Source organism: Zosterops lateralis (assembly GCF_965231275.1).
Source record: "Zosterops lateralis genome assembly, chromosome: 6".
Lineage (NCBI taxonomy): Eukaryota > Metazoa > Chordata > Aves > Passeriformes > Zosteropidae > Zosterops > Zosterops lateralis.
In genome coordinates, this window is record NC_139761.1 from 46,758,196 (window position 1) to 46,781,116 (window position 22,921).

Genomic DNA, 22,921 nt, shown 5'->3' on the forward strand with positions numbered 1-22,921 from the left:
AGGCTGAGGGAGGCCATCCCTCTGATAACAGCAAAAAACGAGCTCCATTCAGTCAGAGCAGTAACTCCCTGCTCCCACCCTACTCCTCCGTTTCTCATTCCCTCTCCAGTGCTCCCAGCGCATTCCCCAGTTGAACAGCTTCTGCCCTCTGCCCGCCCAAAGAGCCATTTGCCCACTCCACCATCAAAAGCTGCATCATCAACAGATCTTCCAGATTCTCTCCACCTCCAGAGTCTCACAGAGTAGGGACATGCTCTAGAGGATACTTGATTTTCAAACCCTTCAGGCATGCTTTAGAAACCTCCAACTTCAGTGGGTCCCCAAGCAAACTTGAGAGCTACTTTTAACTTAGCCATTAACATATGGTCAGAAGGTGGCTAATAGTTTCCAGCAGTGTGATCCAATTCTCAATACTGTGATAGCTCAAATTATATACTAAGGTTCTGCAGAAGCTATATTTTATCTATTTGAAAAGTAAATTTCGATTCCTCGTGGTGGTAGGGAAAGCCTTACGTGTGTGACTCTGTGCAGTGACATCAATCTGGATGTGCAGGCAGCCTGCATTGATAATACAGAAACTGGCCTCATCCCATCATTATGTAGCAGGTGTTCACTCTGAACACTGTAGTGGTTATACACACACACAGAGAATCTCAGTGGTAACTCTTCTATCCTCTAAAAGGACAGAACAAAGAAGGTGAAAGTTGAAAACATAAGGCAGATAAGCTATTGGGAATGCATCAAGGAAGGAAAAGTAGAGGCAAACAGAAAGAATGAGCAGATACTGGAAATAAATTGGAGCAAGGTGGAGAGCAGAGTCTGCAGCAGAAGACAGTGAGGCAGAAGGAGTGGGAGATGAAAAGGAAGTAAATAAATATTATGCATTAGAGCCAGATTCTGTTCTTGACCCTTGTGTGAACAAGCCAAGACAAAAGTGGGGGAGTTAAGTTGGCATTGCATCCTACAATTAAGTCCCAGATGTCCTTGGCTCATTGCACATATGAGTTACATCCTTCTGGTCTAATAGTGTGGCTTTAGCATCCAAAGATAAAATAACTGCATCTACAAGTGTGAATACCTAGTACCTGACAGAGAAATATGCTCAGTTCAGTGTCCACTTTGCTTTTGGCCTCCAGCACTGCCTGACCCTTCTGCATGCTGGAATACAATGGTGCTCAGCACATGGGTTATTATATTCAGAAGCAGGGAAAACAAGGACACTATAACTATGACTGATTCAGGTTTTTGCTGCCTGGGCTTTTGAAATTAAATCAAACTCAAGAAGCAGCTAGAATTTTCTGCCAGCCCTTCCTCTTGGGAAATGCTGGGGCTAAGTGAGCATGAGGGGATTGAGACAGGAAAGCATCCTTTAATTGTATTTCATATTACTCCTGATGAATGGACAATATTCATGCATTCCTCATTTCTTTGGGAATGAGGTGTACCCTTACTTCCCTGTGAGGAAGAAAAGGTTTATAAAGTAAATAACTTGATCTCTCTTAACTTCTTCACCCTAATACATGCTAGCTACTGAGGCTCTATAGAAGAAATTGAACCCTCTTGCACGCTTGCATATGAAGCAGGATATCTCCCTAAGAAAGCCATATTATAGCAAGAATAAAAACCATTCATCTGACCAGGATTCAGGGAAATGTTATAGGCATAATCTGCTATGAAAAATGTATCTGACTTACAGTTTTGCTCTGTTTCTGGAATGGAAAAATCATATTATTTCTACTGCCTGAAGCTACATGAGAGTATATTGTTCTAGCAGGGAAAACCCAGCCTGACCTCTAATGCCAGAGTGGAACAGATAACTCCACATGGAGCAAACCAAAAATTAATGGTCTCTTGAAATTTAAAAATGAGAATTCATTTTCAGATGAGGCTGGGGGCTTACCCAGGCAAGGCAGCTCACAAGACAGTTTGCCAGACTGTTCTGTATCACACCACCAGACCTGATCAGGAATATGAAAGTCTCTTGAAAATGAGAGAAGTCAACCTCAAAATTTTAGGTTGGAGCAGCATACAAGAAAGAGAGAAGAAGAAGGAAAGGGAAATAAAGGGATTGTTACCAAGAAAGAGACAACCTTTGCATCAAAGTAGAGTGGCCTAGTAGTTCACATCTCCAACCAGTGAGAGTAAGGGGAATAAAGGGATAAAGAACAGAAGAGTTCACATTCTGCACCTTGCATAGCTGGGTGTCTGGTTGGAAACGTGTGCAAAATCTTCCTAGAAATTGTCATGGAATTAACCAGCATTGCTCACTAGAAATAAAGCAAAGTCTTCTCTGTTTCTCTTCTCCTCACATATTGCCAGCTCTGAATGGAACACAGAGATTGTGCTGGTTGGGCCCGTTTTAGGCTCATGGTTTGAGGACACTCTGTAGGCAGTCTACTGCTGCAACAGATTGAGCTCACCTTCACTTGGACTCTCTTTGTCTGTGGCTCTGAACATGGTACTGTCCCCTGACCAGCAACACTGGTTCAGTACTGGAGCTTTTCCTAGCTCCTTGTGCATGGACACATCCTATGTGTCTTCTCTCTCCTGCCTAACAGTTCTGATGCTGTTACAGGTGGGATGGTGAAAACAATCTGAAAGGTGCATATGTGTGTGTAAAGGGAGACCTGCAGAAGGGGAAGATTTAATGAATTCAGTATGAAGCAGAACAGTAAGGCCTAATGAACATATGGCAGTGAGAATCATTCTCTCTGCTGCCCTTCTGATCTGCTGTGCAGCATCCCAGCCCCCTGAGCCGGCCTGCCTGGGTTTCAGAATGCATTTTCCTCTCTTTCATTCCTCCAGTTGACAACAGTGTTTGTAGATGTCATGTTGCCCATGCATCTGTGTGTGTGTGAGCCTGTTACATACCTGATCTAGGCAGATGTGTTTCTGTGTCACACTTGAGCACCTTATTATTATCCCTTCCTCCATATATCCCTTCATTCACTTCCATTTTTCCTTTCTAAAACTGGCTGTGCGTATTTCTTCTGGCATACTCTGAAGCAGGAAAATAGATTCCCTCCCTTACCTGAAAAAAAGCATAAATAAATTAAATCCATTCCAAAAGTTATTGTAATGTTTCTATAATCCACTGTCTCGATGGACAAATTTAGTGCCACATACCAGCTTTGTATCCTAATGTTTCAGGACCTCTGTGCCATAACTGCTGAGACAAAAGCAGGTCTGTGACTCATGACTTGCATAGAACAAGTAGATAGGGATTGACTGTTCATTTTTTTCTTCCTAATGAAAGAAACTAGAGACCAGCATAAGCTAGTGGAAACCAAGTACCAAAAAAGCCATTGGAAAATGTGTCTTTATGTAATCTAGAACTGGTGGAAGTCCTCACTGAAATAGGATCTGAATGTGAGGAGCTTACAGATACTCATCTTCCTGAGTACTTCTTAGTCACAGGGAGGTTGGGTAACTCCCTGCAAAGAAATCTTTGTGGGATTGCTAAACAGAGAAACTACAGCAGGTTCAGGAAATTTCTGACCTGACAGTGGTGAGTGAAGCAGTGATAGAAGTGTTCTGTATGCTTGGCCTGCTCTTCTCACTCCGGGGTGTCTGTGGGGCTGCTGAGGGAGACAGAGCACCAGATCACAGAATATTCTGAGCTGAAAGGGACCCTGATTGAAAGGAACATCAAGTCTGACTCTCAGATGGTTTTGGCCTTTGATCTGAACCAGAATAGTTAGTTGTCCATATGTGCTTGTTACTGGTATCACAAAAGCCATTATGCTCAGTGAGACCATGGAAGGACTCCTTTGGGATCAAGAGGGAGTCTCACTGTCTGTGAGAGCATCATCCTTGTCTCTTGTCCATGAAGGGCTCCATCTAGGGCCCTTATTCTCAGAATCTCTACTTAGGTGATCCTAGGCACACTGCATTTTGCTGGGATAAAAAGATCTCTCTCCATGGAGGAGGATATCTCAGATTTGTTCCTTTGTTTCAGCCCAGCACTCTTTCCGTTAAATCGTGGTCTGTTTTTCTCTGATGTGTTTGCAGGAAAGAGTAATAGTAGCAGCTGGTGAATAGGGACATGCAAAAGCCATCTGTGATCATTCACGGGGAGCAATTTTTATTTCCCTAATATTTTCTTGCTTCTCTGAGCTTCGGTTTTAAGTGTGGGATGGTACATATTGGAATTTTTTCCCATTTTCCCATGTTCTGGGCAATCAGCAATACTGAAATAACTTTTATAACTTCTTTGTAAAAGGTCTTCTGTTTTCTTATAACATTTATTGGCTTCATATCAGATTTTAACTATTGACATCTCCAAGTTCAGAGCATCTCACTGTTACTGCTGGAAGTGCCTTTCATCAGCATAAACAAGTGTTTAGAGACCATATCCAGCTTCAAAACAGGGCAGTGCAAATTCTTGCTAGAGCACTGATCTGTGAAATCCAGGTATTTTATGGCTCACAAGAGCTGCAGGCTGGCAAATTGCTACAAAAAAAAAAAAAAAGTTAGAAACCTACAGCAGTTTCCAAATGTGTGAAGGATTTTATCAAGGTGGAAGAGGGAGTAAGGAGCAAATGAAGTGCTTTGCAGGGTAAACTTCCAGCTGCAGACTCAAAAAAAAGGACTCTGCAAATGCCAGTCTGGAATTGGATTGTGGGTCAGTTTTTCTGGGATTCATTCAGAGCCCAAGTTTCTCTTGTTTCCTGCAATCTTCTGTGACCCTTTATGCCTTACACTCTTGTAGTGTCTAGGGTAATTACTTCAGATTGCTATCATAGTTCCACCTACAAAAAGTGCCCTGCAATGCCTGGTTGGATTGGCAGAGCACTGAGTTTTTGCTAAACAGCTTTAGTATTATTACTGAACAGCCTTCATTAAAATTAACTGAAATAGTTACTGGTAGTCCAGAAATAAAGCATGTAGAAAAAAGTCTAAGCTCTCCAGGGTTTTGATAGAAAAACAGAGAATTTCAAATAAGCACAAAAACACTGGGGAATTTCAATCTGCATGATAACTTGGACCAGAGGAGCTGGTGGCTCCCTTGACATCATCTTCCTTAGTGGAAGTGTTTACTGGGGACTCTGAGCATCTGGCAGGAGCTGCTCAGTGCTTTTTGGGATCCAGCCCTGGATTTAGAGATCTCAGAGGAGCAGCTGTTTGGGTGAGATTTCCTGGGCTGGGATGGGTCTCAGAGATATGAGAGGTATCACAAACCAGGCAGCTTCCTTGTGAAATTTATGTAGGATAGAAATTAAAGAATAAAGAAAATTGGGAAAGAAAAATCAACAGACCACTAGTAGTTTTTAATGGATTTAGAGCTTGTTTGGCCTTTTGAAGGGAGGTCTTATTTTAACCAAAGCTTTTGGCATCTGTTAATGAACTGAAGGGAGTGTCTTCTATGAAAGAGTCTTGGTCAAATCCAAAGTGTGAGTGACTTCCAGCAATTCCTATAAAATAAGGAATTCCCTTATCATCGGAAGGATTGAGAGCTGACACTGCAACTACGTTTTAATTTAAAAAATAAACAGGACAGATTAAAAATGCAGTTACATGACTCATCAGTGCTTCTCAGTTAAAAGCCTTTGGACCCTGGCTTTATTCACTTCCAGGTATAATACCTGGATCCCACAGTCACTAGATTATGGATTACTATCCATGAGCAGAAGCTATATCTTAAGACTTCTGATTAGAATAAAACTTCTGCTTTAAAATCTTTTATCACATAGAGTGTTTACTAAAGCAGCTGTTACAGTATGATGGAAATGAAAGAAGTATTAAGGTTATTATTCTAAAAGAGAAGCTGAAGATACATTAACACTGTGTCTTTCAAATGCTGCAGTATGAGCTCTGTCTCTGCCTTATGAATTGGGGGAAAAACAAACTGATCAGGTGTTGGAAAGACACTACAAATAAAAATTAATTCCTGTGCAGTTCCTGGGCCTAGCCCTGACAATGCAGAGAATTTCAAGCATAGTTGTGTATAAAAGTCTTAAGAAAGACAAATTAGAGGTTTTATTAGTGTTAGTTTGATTTTTTTTCCCCCACAGTCTCATATTTCAGAAAATTTTCCTTATCCCTCAAACATGCAAATTTACTTTTTTTGAGAACCAAATGAGGTCCAGAGCCCAAGATACTCTGCTGTCAAAAAGATTCTGTTACAATCCTTTTTGTGTGTGTAGGTGTCTCAGCTTGTATTCTAATCACACAGCAAATGCATGTGTGATGAGAAAATGTAAAACGTATATAGACCTGTGAAACAACCGGCTTTAAGTACTAAAGAGAGCTGTGCTGACTGCAAATGACTTAGGGAAAAAGGCAGTATTAATTTAAAGGAGACATGATTACTTTTTAATTTGTTAAAATGAAGAAGGAAACAGAAATACCAATTTCAGGAGGATCTTAGCAACCAGCCACAGTGTTGACCTGCTGCGACATTATCCAAATACTACTTTATGTTTCCACATTTCTGGTTACTGTGTGGCCAGTTAGTCTGGATACACTTGAGGGGAAAATTCCAGGTGTTGGAGATGGGAGTCAGAAAGAAGTTTTCTGGTAATATTTGAGATTTTCTTTGCTCTTACATGTTTGTTCAAAGCTAAGTTCTGCTAAGGGTCATGTGAATACTCTGGGGTCTTCCACTATAGATCTGCATCACTCTGCATTGCCGCAAAGGGTAGGTGACTCCTAAGGGGTTGGACAGGAGCCCCTGAAAAGCACAAGACAACAAAATTCTCCAAGTTAGTAAAGAAAAAAAAATAATACAGACCCATGAGTGTGAGTTCTAGTCATTGACTCGATCAGCAACTGTAGGCACTTCTCAAACCTGCTAGGCATCTTCAGGGAGGAATGTGTTGCGATTGTGCTGTATATGAAATTCTTTGCCTGCCAGACCAGGCAAAGAATTTCAAAAGCAGGTAAACTCCTGGCCTCTCTGACACCTCTGTTGTTCTAGGTCTTGAATGTTCTCTCCTTCACATCCATCCTTCTTTCTCCTTCTCTCAATCTTGTGCCTTTCTGAGAGAACTTCCCATGGGTATCATCTCCCACTGACCTCTGCCAGCCCACCTTTAGCCTCAGGGATGGAGAACATGTAACCACTGCTTAGATGCTTTGACCAGTGCCACTGGACCAAGCAGCTGCCCTCTCTACTCCATGCTTTCCCAGATTAACTGTGCAGTACAAGCCTGGCTGCATCAGAGGAGGTGCATATCCATGCTCTTCTAGCATGAGTTCAGCTCACCCCAGTGTATCCAGCACTCCTTCCCTCCTCTTATGAAATTATTTTTCTCAATATTTAAGGGGTGGAATGCTGAGAAATTATCTTCCCCTCTGTCCTGCAGACTTTCTAGCAGATAGGGAGTAGTTAGAACTTCCTGGCAATTAGGGATTTTTAACATATATGTGTATGTTTCCAAGAAGCCTATTTCTTGAATACCCAAGTGTTCATCAAGAGCCCAGGCAAGAGAAGGTCTGAGACTGCTCTGAGTGCTTTAACTGGTAGCCACCTGCTCAGTAGTGAGTACTCCACATTGCCCAGGAACACAGTGATTTAGATCTCAAATGCAAGGGAATCCTGGATGACAGCAGCAGATCTGGCTTGCCAGCAGGTTCCACATGGAAGCATCCAGCTGGGCTGGGCCTTTCTGTTTTAAAGCTGACATGTGGAGCTCCTTCTGCTTGTTGCACCTGAGTGAGAAGCACCCAGGATCTGTGGCAATGGGAGCTATACACAAAGTGGACAGTAATGTCTTAGGACCAGATTCTGCCACCCTTTCCAGAAGCACTTATTGCCTGTGAACACCGACCTTGAAAGCAAGAGGAGTAGGAGATTACACTTGAATGAGAGGGTTAGATTGAAACTTTGACATTATCCTTTGGGGTTTAAAAGATGGGTTTGAGCTGTACAAGTCCATGTGCAATAGCACAGGGCTAGTTTTCTTCCTTCTCTCCAGGTTTTTGATGTAGATATGTGAACTGGCTGAAAATTTCCTGGCTGTTGCAGGCTAATTTGCGAAGCTAGCCAGGTGAAACACTGTATTCAAGGCTTATAGTTTACTAATGTGGTGGCAGAGTATTTCCCACATCTCATAAATACCTCTAGCTATGATAAAGGGGTGAGTGGAGGCAGCAGTACCGAAGCAGCTCCACTCTCAGTCACAGGGCCAGGTTTGTACTGGCGTAGAGTGGGTGGCAGAATTTGGTCTGGGTTATTTAAACACCAAGATATGTATATGTTTCCTGCTTCAGGTAATAATGTGCTAAGTTACTACTTTATGCACAGAGGTATGGAAACCTTTTTTTATGTTTTTCCCTCCCTCCCTCCTCTTTCCCTTCTATGATCCAGACACCACTAACTGTATGGAGTTGATGACTGGCAGACTTTCCAAATGTGGTAAGAACTTCCTTCCCTTCTGCCTTTTCACCTTCCCCAGCCCCTGCTGAGCAACATAACAATGCGCCGTCCTGTCCTGTTGCACCTCCTCCCCTTCCCTCTCCCTGCTCCCTCACGCTCTTCTCGAGACTCCCCACCCCGTAACAACTCAATATGTCTTTCCCTCACCTGGAGGACACAAGCACATATCCCTTTTTCTGTTCCTCCCCATCCATGCACAGATATACAGGCTCCACCACAGCTTTCCCCTTCATAGCACAAATGTGTGGTGTTACACTTGAGATACCCTCTCTCACTGTAACCCAGGCTAGTGGTTTTCTTTTTGTTTCCTGATTTCTTTTTCTCCTCTTTTCTTTACTTGCTGCTGTTGATTCATGATTCTTCAGTCCCTTTTCTGCAGTGAAGCTGAATGCTGCCCTGCTAGCTGCTGTCTCCCTTGGTTTCCTGCTATTTGTTGAGACAGGAATGCTGTGTTATATAACTCCATTTTGCATCCACCCCCTTCTTCCCTAGATGTCCTTGGGGTGTGACCCTTAGAAATTTTCCATAAGACACACTCCATATTATGTGTTTACACTTGGCTAGTGTAAACTGTCGTAGTTCCACTCTGGACTTGGGGAAGGATGTTGTGTCTCTAGCTGGAGGAGGAGTGAACCCACTGAAAATTTGGAATTTTGCTAGGAATAAGAAAAAAAAAGTTTCCTGCAAAACTTTCAGCTCAGCTTGCTTGGGCTTCCATGAATTTTGGTTAACTTGTCCCTAGCCTTCCCTCCCCTCCCTGCACACATGGACTGTATTCTTTCTTTCTTTACTTATGCCTCTACTCACTGCTCCAAATTCAACATTGGAAATACCAAAATACTAAGAGAGTTGTTTTTGTCTTATTATTCATGTCTTGTACAGAAAGATTCTGTATGAGAGAATTCTGGTCTCTTTAGATTTCCATCCTGGTATCTAGGTTAAGTTCAGATATCTTTGTGAAAGGGAAGACAAGATGTTAGGAAAGTGTTCCCTGAGCTGGACCTGCAGCTGCCACACTGTCTCTTTGTTAACTGAAGAAAGTTGTTCCAGAGTTGTTCTGGAGTCTGTAACCATAAAGAGAAGTTGTCATGGTGGAGATAATACTAGGTTTATGCATGTGTGACTGAGGCAGAATTTGGCTTGTTTCTTGTGTTTCAGGCTTTTTCCCTTAAGTTGGTGGTGGGAGTTTTTCCTTTGCTCTGAAAGGAGTTAATATGATTTCTTTGGTGACTTTTCTGATCTCATGAAGACTCATTTCAGACTTTCAGCTTCTTGAAGGCATCAGACAGCAAATCCCTCTTCTTCCTCATGGCTTTTTTTCTTGCCTGGAATCTGGCATTCACATCATACAAAAATACTGAAATGCTGATCCTGCTTTCAAGTTAATTGAACTATAAGATAACCAGCCAGTACCCTGCATTCTCTTGATAGAGAGCATCACTGCTCACTCACAGTTCATGCAGCCCCTCCAGCTCTCACTGTGCCAGCAGCAATCCAACAAGGGACAAAGAGGACAAGGTGAAGGCCAGCAGGGAGAGTGTTTCATGGCTACTGCAGCACAGACAGAGGACAGAGAAAATAAAGGATGGCCTGTAGGAGTTAAATGGAGCTGCTTGCTTTAAATCACATTCCTGTTGATGAACTCACAAACAGTGTAAGTTTGTGAATAGATTTACCTATTTTTGGCAAACCATTCTCTGTGGTTCTGAAGTTAAGAAACCCTGGTGATGTTGACACAATGTTCATCTAGTAATAATAAATAGTGTATGAAACACTGTATTCTCTGGGGGTTCTGACCTCATTGTAGTTCCATATTCTGACAGTGAGCACAGGAGGTCATTCTTGCAAAAAGAGTTAACACTGCAGCAGGAAGAGCTAATCAGGTTCCTTATGCCTGCCTCAGCCGTGTGAAAGCTCTGGTGGGAATGAGGAACTGTTTTCACCCACTATAAACCACTGAATGCTGTAATTAACAGCAAGGCAAATTTGTTTAGTCCTTTAAATGTTATCTCATCTTTTGCTAGCAGTGGTCATCAGTGGGAGAAGTGATTTTGCACAGAGCCACTGGCATTGAAAAACAAGTTAATGTTGAACAGCTGAGGCTTGTCATAGGAGCTGCCAATATCCCAATGACACAACTGTTGATGTATCAATCCTACCTGTGCAAACTAGAAAACCGCTGCCAACTTGTAGTATTCACAATAGAAGAAAAGAATTTGGCTCATAATAAATTGAAATGCATGCTGGGATGAAATATTTTATTTTATGTTTCCACCCATCTCAGCAGGGGAATGGCCATTGCTGTTGTCAGAAAGACTAAATTGGTTTCCATGAAGTCTGTTCATAAGATTAAATTTACCTTGTAAAATTAAAATATTTACATATAAAATGCAGCTGTAACCTGAAAAAATCTACAGGAGTGATACTTTAGCTGATGTATTCCTGTGTGTATTCTCAGCCAAATCAGTTTAGTGACAAATAAGCTTTACCACTTTATGTGCTGCCGTTAAGCCTTATAAAATCAGCACAGCTGTAAAAGGACAAGCTGGATTCTGTTTCTTTTGAAGCAGGATTGAGAGAACTGTTTATTACCATCTAATCTGGTATTTATGTCTATCCCACTGAAGAATAGGTTGTATAATTAAGGTTCTAATACCTTCTGCAGAGCCTTTATATTAAAAATTAAAATCAAGATAATACATAAACTGAAAAGCCCTCCAGCTTCAAGCACAAAGCTGGGAATTAGAAAGCAAGTATCATTTGTTGTATATTGAACACATTGGATGTGGAGCCATTGATACACACCGCACAGAAGCAAGCCCATGGTGCCATTTTAGTCCTTGGTCAGGAAAAAGTACCTCTTCACAAACTTTAGTGACTTCAGGTCTTTCGTGTAGTGAGCTGAGAATTTCTTTGGGTGATTGGTTTCATGGTAGGGCTGGTATATAGCTTTTGATAGCTTCCCTTCCCAGTTTTTTGGAATCCTTGGTAAGTATGTTTTGCCAAGGTGCTGGCTGCTGACAGGAAGCTCTGAAAAGCCTGCCTTTTCCTCCACTTTACCTTCTGAGATTCACCCAGGAAGACTGTAAACTTCCCAGTCTTCACACTGCCACTATCTGAGGATGAATATCCTTCTAAGTAAGGCAATCTTTGCTTGTTATTCGCCCTCTCTGATGATTCTCAATAAAGTCTGTGGTTACCTCAGTGCCACTTCCATGGAAAGAGGGTGATGGTAAGAGGAGAAGGTTAGTATGGATAACTAGTGCAACTCCAGTCAGATCATGCTGTCATGTTAGGCACTGCATATAACCATACATTCCTGCAAAATCTTGGACCATAACCCTGTGCAGGCTGGAAAAAAGGCCTTGTGTTCGCTTTTAAACATTTATCTTGTATTGCTGCTTACAGTTGAAAACCTGGATTCCTGGTTTAACCAGATTTAAACAAAAAGCTTTTTGGTTCCTTGTAGGGTACCAGTGGCTATCACCAAAATGGTCTGATCAAACCAGAAGCACAGCAAATCCACTTGCATTTCATATCTCACCAATGCATCTCTCTCAGATCCTTTGCTTCCAGTTTAGGACTTGACATTTTTCCTATTCAGAGGCATCTGATCTTGCTGGCCATGGCCAATGGTCTTCTGCACACAGAGAACCACACTGCAGTAAAAGCTTCTCTTTGTAGCTCCCAGCAATCACAGTTTGATTCACACAGGCACAAGCCCATGCCAGGAGCATTCCAGTCTACTTGAGAGGTTAGGAGACATTTTGAAGTTTCAAACTGGTTGCATCACATTTAGGTTGCAGTTGCAGCCTGTAGCTTTGTGGGTGCTCATTTGGAGTCTGTTTTTGTTTGTACTACCAGTAGCAAATACCTGGACTTGGTGTTCTTGGAAGTGATCCTAACCCATATTGGCATTAATTAGAGTAATCCCACTTCCGAATGTAGCTGTTTGATGGAAGAGGAGGTTGGTGATTTGCAGCCAAAAAGTTGCAACTGTTGGCAGAAATATTGGTGCCAAAACCTGCAGAAAAAACCACAGGCTGCCCTCCCAGCTGAAGGGCTCTTGTCAGCACTGCCACACCATGAGGTGGTCAGAACAATGGGGTTTTTTAACATTCCTGAAAAATGTGCTGGCTCCTGGTTTTTCTGAGCATGGTTGGCTGTCCAGTTCAAACTGTGACCCAGCTGAGAGACAAAAGGAAGCAGACCCACCTGAGGGATCACATCCTCATTCAAAGTGGGTGGATCACAACAAGTAAGAGAAGGCAGTGGTTCTAAAGAGTTCGAGCCAGGTTTACCAGTTATCTCTGCCCCTTCTGCCAGTATCCAAAGGAATGGCTGACTCCCTGCATACTGTAGTTATATGTCTTCAGTCTAGTTCTGTGTTGGGGAGACATTTCTTTTCCAAGTCATACCTCATGGTTTTGCACTGTAGAAGAAGGTAGCCACAAAAAAAAAAAAAAAAAAACAAAAAAACAACAACTTGGCACTAAAAGTTAATGTATTGAATTATTTGATTCATGTCAGATCCTATTTTGACAGCTATGGTTAGATACTTACTATGCAATACAAGATCTTTTCCTCTTTCTCTGTGATAATACCTAATACAGAAAACACAGATATGTCACACTTAATTAAGATCACAGTGCTTTATTTATCATAGCCAGTGTTCCAGGAAGCTACTGGAAATACTTTCTTGCTGTACTAAGCTAAGTTTGAGATGGCCTTCCTAGAAGATTAAATCATATTTTGAAGTGATTTATTCAGTGGAAATGAGGAAGCAACATTTCACCAGCATGCACAGGTCATCTATCTCCTTAGGAACAGGTCAAAGAACTTGAAACCCATATCATAATATGTGAACATCCATCTGGCAGGAAGGATTGAAATTGTATTATTAAGTGCCAATACATTTCTGACATTTTTATAGGCAAAAAAAATAGGAATAAAGCTGCAGAAATCTCTAAGAGAACGGATAGCAACAATACTGTCATTTGCTGTGGCTTTACAGGTGTGAGTCATCAGTTTCCCCTCTCAGCACACACTTGTGCAGGCAGATCTGTATAAAAGGACAGGCAGATACAAAAAAATTGTGAGCTTAGACCTTTACCAGCCAATTTGCCAGAAGAGCATGACTCCACAACAGAATCTGGCATCTCTTCATCCCACCACTATCCTTGCCTGCTCTTTCAGTGCCACCAGCTGTCCAAATGAATGTATGATCCCCTCCTCTCCATCATCATGTCTCCTTTTTTGAATGTTATGTGGTGGTGCTGGATTGGCCAGAGCTTTTCATCACTAACAGACACGTTTGGTTTCTGATCCCTTACTCATTAGCTCTACAGGAGACAGCAGCAAGGAAATGGGCCTCATCCCTTTGGGGCTTTGCTGCCTGTGCTCACCATTCCCTAACTCATTATTCCAGTAATACTGTGAGGAGAGGCTGAACTGATCTCAGCTTCTCTGTATGTTTATTAGAGTGAGAGCAAAAATGTGCAAGATAGAGAATGGCCATCTGGATGCTAGACAAAAATATTGGGCCACCCACCTGCAGAGGAGATGGCATGGTTTTGGGGAGTAAGAACAAGAAAGGGTTATGGAGCATTTAAATGTCAGGTTGGTTGTTCAGGTCTGCCCAGATGAGTAGCAATTGGAAGTTCCCACCTGCTGGTGGCATTGATACCTGTGCCAGTGCTGTGTGATAACTTGAGTAGTTCCTCAGTTCTGCAGTAGTTCTGCAGTTTATTCCTGCAGACACTGTTTTCAGTTGGCATTTTTACTGGCAGAGTCTAAGGACTCTGGAAAGCAAGTCACCTTTCCCAGCTGCAGTTCAGGTTTCCTGCCAAGAAACTGGAGTTGTTCCCCAGACTTTCTGTCAGTAGTTAGTGAGCTGGGTGAAGCATCTGTCTGTTTTGGATTTGTACAGTGCCTAGGCTGGGGCCTCTTCATTCTGGAGGGAGACTCCTACGTGGTACTACAACTAAACAAAGAGGAATGGGCCACTTTATCTTTCTGTCATCCCTTTCACTGCATATACTCTTGGAGTGAATTCTATATTTGAAGTCATTTGTTTCTGAAGGCAGAAGTGACTCTGCCAATAGAAACCAAGCAAACAGACCAAAAAAAAAAAAAAAAAAAAGCCTTGTCTTAACAAAGAGGGCTAGAACTCTGTAAAAGTAGCAAAAATGGATTTGAAATGAAACAGATTATCACCCATTAAGGAGTGTTTTAATGCTTTATGTGAAAGAAGTTGGATTTTTGTTACATGGTTCACTGAAACTACAGCTACTATCAAAACAGAGCAACCTAGGGATGAAAAAGACAAGGGCTAAAAGTAAGGAATGAGTATAGGAGGAAAACCTCAGTAGCAGAGGTAGGCAAAAGACAATCAGGAAGGATGTGAAAGCAACAGGGGAAGAACTAAGAGGAGTCAGGTTGAGAAAAGATGTCTCTTCCCACTGGGGACCTAAGTTTTCCGATTCACTTTCTCCTAAAGCCCAGGATATGTATACAGAAACCAAATTAATCTCAGGCTATACAGAAAGAAAAGGTAAGAGGATAATCCCACACATGGCATATTTGTTTTGTGCAACTTTTGTGTTCAGCACCACAAGGATTAGTGCATTAACAGTACACAGATTTCAGAGATGGTTTCACAGAAAGAAGTGCCTCAGGGTTGCTTCTGTGAAGTCAATGGGAATGTTGCTATTTGCTTCAATGAAAAAAGGGCCAAGTCCTTATCTGCCTGTCTTAAAAATGTTACAAAACAGCAGACTTTAATCAGTAACTGAAGCCTCCAGGCTTGTCCTGAAGCTGTTTTTTCACCACCTCCTGTTATGTTCTGTGGAGGCCTGTGAGGGTCTTTACAAGGTCAGAGCAGGGTGTTTGCAAGGTGCATCCTTTCCTGGTGTCACTTGTGATGCCTGGGGTGATTTCCCCTTTTTTCTCCTTCCTCTCTTACCTGGGTGCTCCACTTTCACTTGGCTTCTCAAAGTGGTGATGCCACTGGGGCTAGGTCAGTGTCAGACGGGCCACCTAAGAACAGCAGATGAAATGCTGAGGACTGTGAGGCTTGATGCAAACTGCCTGCCCAGCTTCCTTCTATGTTTTTGTGTCTATCTCTAGCCCTGTTTCTTCCTTTTAGCCCTTGTTGTATTCAAATCCATTCACAGTTTTGACTTCTTTCATGATATTTGGCTGTGACAGTGCTGCACACAGGTGCCCCAAACCAGTTCCTTCTCCATATATTTCTCTCAGCACCCCTTCAATACATGACCCTTTCATGAGCTTCAGTGCTTGTTTTCAAATCCATTCCCTTTCCCCGTCTTGCAGCAAACAGCTCCTTGGTCTAACTCAAAACTGCACATATCCATCTCCTCCTAACAGACATAAACCTAATGCTATGAGCATCCCCTCCTGCCTCTGATCCTTCTCTCAGTTTCTCACCCTTTCTACCCTTTACACTTTCTTTGCTCTGTGCTGATGAACATTTGCTCTCAAGGGGAAAGAAGACCTTAGTCTGTGCATGAAACACCAGGGATGTTCTGAAGAACCACTGAGCCAAACCTTCATCCCTGTCCAGAGGAAATGGGATGTCATCTCACTTTCTGAAATAAGCAAGGCAGCCTTTTTGAGGCCCCGTGATGGACTTAGAGGTGTAAGAGCCTATGACACATCTTGCGCTGAATGCTAGGCATGGAAGATGGCTGAAAAACCTATTCTAACCCATCATGGCCTGCATTTTCAAGTCTTGTTTTACTGGATTTATAACCTCAAAGGGAACTGAGAACTAACAGGAGCAACACTCCACACCATTTTCACGCTTCCAGCATAGCTGACCCATTCTTGTGTATCTCCAGAGTAAAAGTGTGAGGACTCCTTGTCTATCCAAAGAGCAATGTGAACACCAGCCCAGCATCAGTTTTTACTTGACTTCCAGGACAGGAGGGCATTATGACTTACTATTTAATTACAAGTACAAAAGGCAAAGGAAGGAAAGGGTTAGTGAAATGGCCTATTTTAGTTTTCAGTAGCTCTCTAAACATCCCTAAGGATTTTCTTACCTCCCATTAAAATTTTAACTGAAAATGCTGATTGTAAGGAATCCAGTGGTGATACAGGCAAAGAAAAGTAGACTGTTAAATACTTTTGCTGCAGTAAATCTCCAGGCACTTGGAAGCCGGTAGGGCATGGGGAGGAGAAAGGGTGGATGAAACATGGGCTGCATATTTTAGTAAGATGACTAAAAGTCCTGTATCAGGACTCAGGAAACACAAGATATATAATTTCTAAAGGGTTTTATTGCTCCATTCTTGCAAGTTGTACTTTTGTCACTGTTTCTGTCTATATGAAAATGAAAAGCTTTCCCAATTCCTGCAGAGCCCTGCTTACTCTGCCCATATCTTTCCCTCTAAGCTTGTTAAATAAAGTGCTCAGCTGAATAACTAGAGATACTCCCCTACTCTTTTCTCCCAACCCAGCAGTCTTTTCCTCTCCAGCATTTTTTTCAGTGCTCTTTTTCATTCTCTCTGCTGACTCCATTTGCTTATGAAGATGAGGGGTCCAAAGCCACCTGAGAACCAGATCTGCCCACATTCCTGCATTCAAGGCTGAGTGTTTGCTTTCTTTTTTCTCTTTTCATTGAAAAAAATCCACCTAAAAGAAGTAGAAATGAGTCTGAGTAGATAAAAATGAGTCTGTGCAAAGCGTGTACCCACAAACCTAAAACAGCTTGAGGGAGGCTTAGGGAAATCTCTGATGTAGAAGTCATAAATGTGGAAGAGATATCCCCTTTCCCAAGCATTTGCATGCATGTGGAAGGTGGCAGGTGGGGCTCAGAGAGGCCTGAGCCCAAAGTGACTTGAGTTTAGTGAAAGCCTTTCTCTTCTTAGTTGGAAATTGAGATTTGTGCTTTGCCTGGTTGGCTGTTTGTGCCCATCACTAAGGCTTCAGTCAGCTGGGTGAATGAAACTCACAGCCTTTTAGCTTTAGTGTAACTGAGTGACAGAACCAGGGCAAGCAGAACATTAACCACAGAGCAGCAGGCACAGGAAGTCAAGGAATGAATTAGATTAATAAGATTCTTCACTGTATTTGCCAGCCATTTGATTTTTCTCAATGCCTGTTAACAAGCAGGGGAAAGCAGCCACTACCTGGTTAGCACAGGGCAGGAAAAAAAAAAAAAAATAGCACATTCAGTTTTGCAGAGCACAAATACTGTGTCTTTCCTCTTTTTCTGTGTGAGACGATGATGTCTGTCTAGTATTTTCCATTAGAGAATAAGAAAGTACTCAACAAGCTCTTCAGTTGAATTGCTGTGCTCAGAAAGTACTTGCCTGCTGTAGTTACTGGGTTGCTCATGTTTGGAATTAAGTGAAGGGAGGTACATTATGATCAAGCCACCAGTGTCCTCCGGTCTCTGCTAAGAAGCAGCTCTTTGCTCCTGACAGAATGTTCCCATCTTGGGGATGAGAGGTTCCACTCTTCACAGCATTCTACCACATGGGAAGGCAGATACAAGGAGCCTGTTCCTTTCCAGGAGCTGGAGATAGAAATTATTTGAAATTGATAGAATGGTAGAGCCAACAGTCCCAATATTGAGAAAACCATCATGGGGTTTTGAGGATCATGAACAGACATCACCTCCATGGTGTAAATCAGATAAAAAACACCTTCAATATCCATGTTCGAAGAGTTTAGTGTGACCCCCTCATATACTTAATAAAGATTAATCCCCCAATCTAAGAAAATGGAAAGGGACTAGAAATTCCAAAAGGTCCCTTTCTCTCAGTAGCACCCCAGAACCTTTCCTCAGGTGTGACCTTCCACAGACACTCTAACACAGAGGTAGATTAAGAGCATATAACCATGCTGCCTGGAGGCCCATATGGCATGAAAAGCTGTATTCATGTGCTCTGTCCTTGTTAACATTGCAGCCTGATCTGGGGGCTGGCTTAAGGACATGCCTATTCCAGTAGCACACAGCTCCACCTGTCAGTGCCATGGAGGCTGTGCTGAGGAGAGAGCATAAATTCAGGACAGTGAGGTAGCAGGTCTTGACCCTGCCAGGTCCCAGAAACAGGCAGATGTATAACAGCCTGCTTCCACATTCAGCATCTTCATTTCCAGGTTTAGGGAGGATCTGAAGGTGCTTAGAAGCCTGTGAGTGCAAACCACAGACCACACATGCAGATGGCAACATTCATCTCAGTCATAGCTCATTTTCCAAATGATGCTTCCCTGGGACTTAGTCATGGTGCTTCAGGCTTAGTCATGACAGGGTGGCAAGGAGAAACTCAGAAGGAGATAAAATGCAAGCAAGGAAAGCCTAATGCCTGGTGAAGACAGAGAGCTTTGCAAGGCTGCAGTGTAAAGCATCAATGGTCAGCCTCATGGAAATACCCTGTGTTTGCAACAGCAGGAGTAGGATGGGATTTGCCCGTGTCTGGCATTACAGTCACTGACATTTCCATGTGGAGTGTCCAGGTGAATCCTACTAATGGACTGACCTATTTCAGTCACATGGTACTGTGTCCTTCTGCTTGGTGAGACAGCAATGCTTCCCCACTCAGGAAAAAAGTAGGACCTTCCCCCTAGGTGCTTTATGCTCTCAGGTTCTTTATTTCTGTAGGTATCCCATCCTAAACACTCTTCCTCTTCCTGCTCATTGTCTTCATCCCCCACACACCCCCACGCACGTGGCTCTGGATCTCCTCATCATGTTCTTCTCGTTAAAAACCCCATTGTTCATTTGTTTGTTTGTTCTCTCTCTTTCTCTCCTCTTTTTCTCTCTCTTTCCCTCTTGTTTTTTTTTTTTTTTTTTCCTTCTTTCTTTCTTTCTTTCTTTTTTTGTCTCCTCTGTTTTGTGTACCCAGGCAGCCCATTGAGTAACTTCTTTGACGTAATTAAACAACTTTTTTCAGACGAGAAGAACGGGCAGGTGAGCCATCCCCCCGGCACGCCAACCAAGCATAGCGCAAACAGCAAGCGGAGCGATTCCGGTTCTAATGACTATGGGTCTAGAGGAGACAATAAGTACCCTGCTGGCAAAGACAAGGCAAAGATGGTCTCATCAGTCGGCCTACAAGACCAACCTTAAATAAACACATAAAAATTAAATATCTTAGAGAAAACAAAAACAAAAACAAAACAAAACAAACAAAAAATAAACAAAAGAGAAAAAAAAAACCAAAACAAAAAGAAAAAAAGCAAGAAAGAATGAAAGAATATTCCTTAGCAAGCTAGCCTCTAAACTAGAAGGATGTATATACCTTGCCACAACAGTACAAAACTGTCTATAGACAAATTTTGTATGAAGGAATGACTGTATATATATACATATATATATTTATATATGATATATAATATATATCTCAGAAACAAACACAAAAACAAACGAATGAAAGAATGAAAAGAAAGAAAAGGTAGCACAGATGACAAACCCAGTTCACCAGATCTTGGGTTGTGGTTTTTTTTTGGTTGTTTTTTTTTTCCTCCCTTTTTTTTGAATGTTTTGCTTTTTTCTCCTTCCTGATTTTTTGGTGGTTTTTTTGGGTTTTTTTCTTTCGTTTTGGTTTTTTGGTTTTTTTATTTTTGTTTTCTTTTGTTTTGTTTCTTGTTCTGTTCATGCTCTCTCTGTGTTTCTGACGACACCACTTGTTTCCGCTCTGCTACCAGGAATTATCCCGAAAAGTTAACATGTCAGCCACGGCTTCACCTTCTGTGCTCTGCGGACACTTGTTGACGGAAGGCAACCGATGTAGACTGTCCAAGGACCAGTCCTGTTTGAGGTTCCCAGCCTCCCCTCTCCCTTCAGGAAGTGGGCTTCTCCCCCACTTCTCCCCAAACACCTCCCCAGTGCACGCCTGTTTTTTTTTTTCCCCTCTCTTTTTCTTTTTTGGTGCTCCACAAGAGAGATCTGCTCAGTTGTGGGATTGCAGAGTCTGGGCTCAAAGGAGGTTGCAAATTGTTGGAGTGAATTATTTACCCTTGGCAACTTCTGTCCGCGCAGGTGAACGCAGCCCGGAGAGGGAGGGTGTGGGGAAGGAGATGGGTGTAGCGGGAGCGCAGTGTTCCATGAATCCAGAGCACATTCTCATCAGAAACCAGCCAGGAGCAACTCAAAACTAAGCGTTGAACCAAGACAATATTGGGGAGCTTCATCACGGGATTTTCTTATCTTTTTTTTTTTTTTTTTTTCTTCTCCCCACCACCTTTTCCTTTTCTTTTGCCCCCTTTTTTTATATATACATGTATATATGTGTGTATATTTATGTATAAATATACATACATATATATATATATATATACGCACTAACTAATTGGTTTTTTTATACTGTATCATTTTGCTTTTTAACCTGCTGGAAGGGGAAAGGAGTAAACATAGGAGGGAGAGGGGGTTCAATGAAAAAAAACACATACAAACAAAACATTAAAACTTAGGGAAAAGGCAACTTCTGGTAGCAAAGAAGAGGGACAAGACTCTGCCAAGGACTGTCTCTCCCATCACCAGGCACAGTTGCCACTGCTGCTACTGCTGCTCCTCCTTCAACACCTTCCTCCCCACCTGTCAACTCCCTGCCACTGTGCCACCGCGCTGGGACCCTCTTCAACCAGCTGGATCCTCCACCACACCCTGCATTTAGAGGCAATTGTTGTGTTGCTAGTGCTGCATTGATATCAGTATTATTATTTCTTTAAGTTACCAGTTTCATTTGTTGGCTTGGGTGATTTTTTTCTTAAAAAAAAAGGAAAAAAAGAAAAAAAAAAGAAAAAAAAAAAGAAGACGAAGAGGAGGAAGAAAAGAGACTTATATTGGATTTTATTTCCTCTGTGTGTATGTGTGTGTGTGTGCAAAATCACTGGCACTTAGTTCATCAGAGCAAGACAAGGTGGAGTCAGGGCAATGGGAGACTTAATCACGAAGCTACTGTAAACTTTAAAATTTACTGCAAGATATTTTTATAAAGTTTTTGTTTTGTTTTTGTGGTTTTTGGTTTTTTTCAGTTTTTTTTTTTTTTTTTTAAGGGGAGGAGGGTGGGATTGGGTGGATGGGGACCTTTTTTGTGTGTTTCAGTTATTAGGTCTTGGTTATTTATATATACATATATATATATTTAAAAAAATAAGCTGTTAGATATATCTTCTGTTTAATAACTGTGTAGAGGCAACATTGATTCTTATTTATTTTGCGGAGGAGAGGGAAAAAAGACACAGAAACCTTTTGAGTGTTCATTTTGTGACTTTGAAAAAGAAGAATTGCCGCCTTTTTTCCTCCTCCTCCTCAAGAGTTATGTGACCAAGTGTAACTTATTCTGGCCCAAGCTCAAAGGTTAAACAAACAAAAAAACGTGGTTTTACGCGTGGAAGACAAAACACAGTGAGAAGTACTTCTTGACTGAGATTTTAAGAATGTAGGCTTAGCATTAGTGTTCAGCTCTTTTATGACCTTCGATTGCTGCTCGTTGGGTTCCTATGGGTGTATGTTGTATCGCAAGATTATTTTTTTTTTAATGATAATGTTGGATGAGTTCTTTTTTGTTGTTGTTGTCGTTGTTGGTTTTCTTAATCATTTTTCCCCTTCTTGAACCAGTTTTACTTGTACATAGGTTTGAAGATTAAAAAGAAATTTTTAAAGACACAACTGGGGCAAAGACCTTTGACTTCTGCCCTGTTTCCCCATTCCCCCAAATGGGAGGGATTTATTTTAATTTTTTTGCTTTATTTATTTATTTATTTATTTTCCCTATTCTTGAACTTTTCTCTCTCGTATTGCTGTGTGCATGTCAGACACCAGGGGGTGATGGCTGGGGAGGGGGGGAGGCAAGGGTGCAGGAGAGGGGGGCAGTTTTAATTGCATGACATTGCTGTAAATTAGTCTCTTTTGCTTTCGTTGTCTTTCCTGCCTCTGCCCTCTCTCTACTTCTCCTCCGAGCTCCCCTCCCATCACCCCCGTCCTTCTTTTCCCTCTTTTCTCTTCCCTTGTGTATAGATTTTGATGCTTCTGTTACATTGTACCTCTACAAAAGGCTGGGATTTCAATACAAGATAATAATAATAATTTAAAAATACCTATATCAGCAAAACCCATGTGGTACAAGCAGGAAGGGGATTACTTACACAAGATATAAGAATAAATGAAAGCAATACCTCTTGTTATCCTTCCTATTTTGTACTTCAAAGACACACACACGCGCGCACACACACATATACAGACACAAACTGACATTATTTAATGGTTTGAAATGGACAAAAAAATCTGATGTATCCCTTGTTAAATAACTGTGAGCAACTTTAGTTCAAAAACCAATAAATTCATTCAGTAAAGATACCAGCTGTTGAGTGTCCTGTTTATGTCCATGAGAACAAACTTGTGGCCAGTGCCAGAGCCGGTAAGTACCATGGCCTGGCCTCCTGCACCAAAGGAGCTGAAGATGGCAGCTGAAGGAAGGCAACATCCTCCTGGCCGTGGAACTAACACCAGCGTCTGAGGAGCAAAGACAGCTCAACCCTGTAGGCCTGGCTTTCCACAGTAATGTG

The 22,921-nt window shown here is 42.0% G+C and overlaps 1 protein-coding gene across 9 annotated transcripts in view; it reads left to right on the plus strand.

The window, feature by feature from the left end:
* Window positions 1–22,682, plus strand: part of BRSK2 (BR serine/threonine kinase 2) — a 305,794-nt gene extending 283,112 nt beyond the window's left edge. For 3 of the 9 annotated variants that reach the window (XM_083864353.1, XM_083864355.1, XM_083864358.1), the window contains 3 exons: window positions 8,312–8,359; window positions 19,258–19,322; window positions 20,060–22,682. In XM_083864353.1, coding sequence (XP_083720479.1) covers window positions 8,312–8,359; window positions 19,258–19,322; window positions 20,060–20,512 — 566 coding nt within the window. In that variant the 3' untranslated portion in view covers window positions 20,513–22,682. Of the gene's footprint in view, window positions 1–8,311; window positions 8,360–19,257 lie in introns of all 9 variants that reach the window. The other 6 variants (XM_083864356.1, XM_083864360.1, XM_083864357.1 and 3 more) reach the window with 4 other exon arrangements.
* The last annotated feature ends 239 nt before the right edge of the window (window positions 22,683–22,921 follow it).